Consider the following 5,055-nt stretch of genomic DNA (forward strand, 5'->3'; position numbering starts at 1 on the left):
TTTCTGAGGAGTTTGACTGGAATGAAAGAGCACAGAGTCTACAGAAGCAAAAAAGCAGCATACTGCATTAAACCTGACCTTCACAGAGAGGTTGAAGTTCATGTGGAGAGGAGGCTTCAGTAGTCTGTCTGCACTCTGTTTAGTTGTGCTATCTTACAATCAATATAGTAAATGTGAGGTAAAGTGTGTCGCCAATGTAATCGGTTAGAACTCAAAGTTGCGATGAGGTCTTAAAATGTATGGAAAGGGTCTTAAAAAAGGTATTAAATTTGACCTCAGGATTCCTGCATATACCCTGTTCAGCTTCCTGATGAGATATTTTATGGTTAGAGTGTTAGTTAACCCTAGTGTTGTAGTCGAGTCAGTCCTCATTCCCTGTGCTCGAGTCCAAGTCTGAATCACCCAAGGAGAGTCAGAGTCGGGGGTGTTTCTCTGCACATCTTTAGACTGAGAATAATGGGGGCGCGTGGTATGGGAACTCGCCTCACAGCTGCTCGAGACTATATCTCTGTCGGGTCGTTAATGTCCAACTCCGGGTCCATCAGTGCGTGAGTCCGAGTGCAGGTCTCTAGTACTCCCGAGTCTGATAAATACCCCACTGATGGATGTTGAAGCTTTTGTGTTAAAAGCAACAACACAGTTTGTTTGCCACAGAGATTACATTCTGCAATACTCCAACCTCTCATAGCTTTTTGTGGTGGGGGCCCTGATGATGCTAACCATTACTGTACCCCTCCACAAGTAGGATCAGGGGTTCTGATGTTTCTCTTATTGAACACCGTCAGATGTGTGCTTTGTCTCTTTACAGTTTGTACATTAATGTGTGACAAAGCCGCTGTAAAGAAGAGTTATAGATTGTTTAACCGTAACACATTCAGAATTCAGTCCAAAAGGTAAACATGCCTGGCTTTGTTCTTCACTGATATACAGATTTGAATTTGCGTCCTCCCTCTCTTCTCCTCTCCAGGCCGAGAACATCTACAACGACGAGGAGCCAGACAACACCCCCGCTTCAGAGCTGGAGGCTCAGGGATCATAACCCAGCTTGGTGTCCCTCCATCAAGCCCCCCCCACCTTCCATTCCCTGAGCTCCACACCCAGCCCGTCGTTTCCCTCTCTGACTTCAAGTGAAAAATGAAAAGTGTACTCCCTCCGCTCTAAATGAACAAAGTATAGAGTTAGAGACAGCCTGGACTGTGGCTCTGCAGCCGTGAACAGCAGGAGGAGGTTCTGCCTGTGGAGGTGCTAGTGCCTCCACAGTTCAGGGAGCAGAAGCCCCTGTTGTTAAGGTCGGATCAGCCTATTGGGCTCGTGCAAAAACAACATGAAATCAAGAACATCTCTAGCTAGTAGGCTGCCCTTAAGACACAGATATGTTCTGAAACCTGGACAGTAGAAGACTGAACTGAAACGGATCCACATCTGTCCAGAGTGAACACCGTTAAAAGCCAACCATGGTCATGTCCAGGAGAGCTTCCTTGTCAAACTGATTTCTCCACGTATAGCTGTTATTCATCTTCCATCATCTTCTTAAGTGGCTGTTCTTTGAAGAAGAGGCTGTGTTCCTCTTCACAGGGTACATAGGCTCCTCAGTTTGGTAGGGTGAAGGCTGTGGGACTAAATTAGTGCACTTGAGGGAAACGGACATATTTTTGCTTTTCCTCTTTTTGTTGTTACATAATGTGAAATTGTTCTTTGTTTCATGCACCACAAATTGCAATAAAACTTTTATAACTTTTCAAAGAGAAGTTTCTCATTTGTGAATTTTGAGTTTCTTTAAAGGTGGGGTATGCAATTTATTTCAGAAACACTAGTTATATTCCATGGAATGCTCTCAACATCCCGTCCTTTGTCAAAAAATCCATCTGTGGAAGCCGTAGCGCTGTAAAAAGCACGCCCAATCATCTGAGCCTGCCCGGCTAAAGTAACTGGATGGCCTACCTGCCTGTTAGCCTTCCATCTGTGCACAAACTTATCTCGTGCCCTCATTGGTCATGTGCGCGTTCACGTGTGTTGGAGGAGGGGCTCTGTAAGGAAGTGGCAGATTTTTTCCAGTTGTGTGTTTTCAAATTCTAGTGCACTCGAGCTGGTTTCTCCAAAATTACCTACCCCACCTTTAATGTTTTGAAATGAAACCTTCTTTACCATGGCGGTAAATGCATGGAAACTCCCATGTGCCTATCTCTTACATCCAGGAAATAATTATTCAGGAAATAAATCCAAATTCTACAAAATGTTTATTGAAAATCAAGACAGGACTTTTAAGAACATTGTACAATCAAAGAGGGGGTGTGGGCAAATCTCTTTTTGTCCCCCAACAGAAATAGAGCTCTCCAAAGTTGTGGTGACTCGTCCTCCTTTTCAGCCTCACCTGCAGAGGTAGATTCTGACATTACCTGAGTCAGTCTGCGGCAACGCCAAAGCAAGAGCAAATGATTCAATTGGACTGAAAAGTCTTCCCCCATCCTACACCCCTACACTAATTACACAAACCACCTTGGTTTTTAAATCCACACAATGGGGGGAAGTAGGGATGGGGGGGTCAGATAATAATCAATGGGACTGCAAGGCAACATCTCAGAGCAAACTACACACAGTGACTTATGCCTTTGTTCTCGTTTAAGGAAGATTATGGTGGAGCAAAAACCTGATTCTCACTGACTCTACAACTCCAAAAGGAGACACTGTATGAAGTGATGGTTAGGAAACCACACATTCAAATGGAGGTGCATGATATCATGAAGAGGAACAAATGGCCACATTCCTGGATCATTCTATCCACAATAAAAGAGTGTGATACTCAATGGAGATGGAGCAGGTAAGAGGGTTATCAGATAGACGTACTGAAGGACCTGTTGCAGCACAGAGCTGCTTTGAGATGTATTGCCTTGGTAGGGGATCAAACATGATCTTCCACATGATCAACTGTATTTGACCTGCCAGAGGACACATGATGGCACCTTTCTGTACAGCCTGCTGAGCTGACCATATGGAAATGAATGAGTTTCTTCCATCAAAAAAATCTCTTTATATTGCTTTAGTTGTTTCTTCAGTAGGCATCACACCAACAACAACAACAACATATGTCTTCTTCTGTATCATACGTTTGAGTTCCCCACATCCCCCATGTTAGCCTACATCTTCCCTTATGACAAAACATTTGTTTTACAATCATTTAACTAGCCAACTAAATATATATGGGGAAACCAGGAGAATCTAGAATACAAATAAAATAAAGAAAAATAAATCTAACCCCATGAATTTGCTTTACAGGCCCAACCCCTCACCTACACACAGGCCTAAAGGCGGGTCAGTCCTGGGGGTAGGGGGGCTGTGCAGGCTGGCTGCACGGTGGAGCAGCAGCAGTGGTTGTGTGAGTAGCAGCCGGTGTGTGGTCCAGTTCAGGGGATCTGGGAGCCTCGTGGATGCCCTCTGTCTCCAGCCCCTGTGCCTCCCCTCCCCACCCCCCCTCTTCCTCGTCAGCCTCCTCACTGACGAAGGGCTCCCTTGGCAGGGCTTCAGGGGCCTGTGAGGTCTCCGTGGTCTCGGGGGCCTGTGTGGTCTCGGGGGTCAGCGTGGTCTCGGGGGTCAGCGTGGTCTCCGTGGTCTCGGGGGCCTGTGTGGTCTCCGTGGTCTGTGTGGTCTCGGGGGTCAGCGTGGTCTCCGTGGTCTCTGGGGTCAGCGTGGTCTCTGGGGTCAGCGTGGTCTCCGTGGTCTCGGGGGCCTGTGTGGTCTCGGGGGTCAGCGTGGTCTCTGTGGTCTCTGGGGCCTGTGTGGTCTCCGTGGTCTGCGTGGTGTCCGGGGTCTCCTGCAGGAGGCTCAGCTGGTTGTTCAGGTCGTTCCTCTCCTTCTGCAGCGCTCTGCACAGCCGCTCCAGCAGCTCCAGCTTCCCCTGCAGCGCTTTGAAGTGTCCGTCACGCAGAGTTTTCTACAACACAACAGCATGTCCATCACACAGGGCATCAAACAGCAGCTTCAACACGTGAGGGACGCTCAGTGTGAGGCGGTGTCACAGCTCTCTATATAGAGGAGTAGAAGCTAGCAGGTGGAGCCTCACGTGTTCGGATATTAGTTTAGACAATTTGGAAAAGAGGACATCGAGAAAGGTTCATATTTCCATTATACACACAATTCCCTTCTCTAGAGAAAAGGGGAGAATATGACTGAACCCAATAAATGAGTTTAATTAGAAGCAATGATTCTGGATTCATTGGAAAAAAAATAGTAATTTCTGTATTTGAAGAAGAGGTTAGAAATATTCTTATTGGCTAAGAAGATGTGTGTGTGTTCTAGCACATCACTCCCTAATTAAATCATCTTACATGTGTGTGTGTAAAAGATTAGACGTATTGGATAGAACATGATAATCAGTGAGCTTGAGAAGTGTTGTAACACTTGTTTGGACAGAGCCAGGCTAGCCCGTTCCCCCTGCTGCTTTATGCTAGGCTAGGCTGTCCCTGGTTCTGTCCCTAACTCAGAGATGTGACTGATCTGCAGCCTCTAATCTCACTCACACACAGCCTGAAATATTTCCCAATCATTGGTATCTTTTCGTTGTCCTTACTACTCCCACTCAACCCAAATCAGAGAGCGTGATGAGTCACCTCCTCAGCCATCTGCAGCAGAGCCTGGTTGTTGCTCTCCCATTTGGTCCTCCACTGTGTCGTCTCCTTCTCCAGCTTCTTGATCTTCTTGGTCATCTGGAGAGAAAGCCATACAGTTAACAGCTGTGAAAGCAGCGGGACCCAAACTCTAGCCAACAGGAAGTGTGTCACCTTCTCCATCTCTTGTCTGAAGGTGGTGAAGACTTCGTTGCTTTTAGCCAGAGTGCTCTGAAACTCCTCAAACTTATCCATGTACAGGGAGAGCTAAGAGAGGAGAGCAGAAAGGACACATGTCAGACTTTGAGCTGGGTTCACACCAGTATATTCCCCCTGGATGTGGTGTGTGTGTGTGTGTGTGTGTGTGTGTGTGTGTGTGTGTGTGTGTGTGTGTGTGTGTGTGTGTGTGTGTGCCTGTTACGTACTTACGTAGTAGACTACTATATAGTTAACG

At 46.7% G+C, this 5,055-nt stretch overlaps 1 protein-coding gene across 1 annotated transcript; it reads right to left on the bottom strand.

The window, feature by feature from the left end:
• Nucleotides 1–2,220: 2,220 nt before the first annotated feature.
• On the bottom strand, nucleotides 2,221–4,933 carry LOC104950280 (alpha-taxilin-like). The gene is made up of 3 exons (XM_010776770.1): nucleotides 4,776–4,933; nucleotides 4,605–4,700; nucleotides 2,221–3,928 (listed from the first exon to the last, which is right to left on the bottom strand). The coding sequence occupies exons 1-3, from the start codon at nucleotides 4,854–4,856 to the stop codon at nucleotides 3,311–3,313; spliced, it is 795 nt and encodes a 264-aa protein (XP_010775072.1). The 5' UTR covers nucleotides 4,857–4,933; the 3' UTR covers nucleotides 2,221–3,310.
• Between the last annotated feature and the right edge of the window lie 122 nt (nucleotides 4,934–5,055).

This window comes from Notothenia coriiceps, unplaced genomic scaffold, assembly GCF_000735185.1.
Source record: "Notothenia coriiceps isolate Sejong01 unplaced genomic scaffold, NC01 NC01_scaffold00017365, whole genome shotgun sequence".
NCBI lineage: Eukaryota > Metazoa > Chordata > Actinopteri > Perciformes > Nototheniidae > Notothenia > Notothenia coriiceps.

Bases quoted from the DNA above. Each gene is read 5' to 3' on its own strand.
- LOC104950280 (XM_010776770.1), bottom strand. From the start codon at position 4,856: ATGGATAAGTTTGAGGAGTTTCAGAGCACTCTGGCTAAAAGCAACGAA. The intron at 4,701-4,775 runs GTGACACACTTC...CTTTCTCTCCAG, and splicing joins TCAGACAAGAGATGGAGAAG to ATGACCAAGAAGATCAAGAA. The intron at 3,929-4,604 runs GTGACTCATCAC...GTTGTGTTGTAG, and splicing joins TGCTGCAGATGGCTGAGGAG to AAAACTCTGCGTGACGGACA.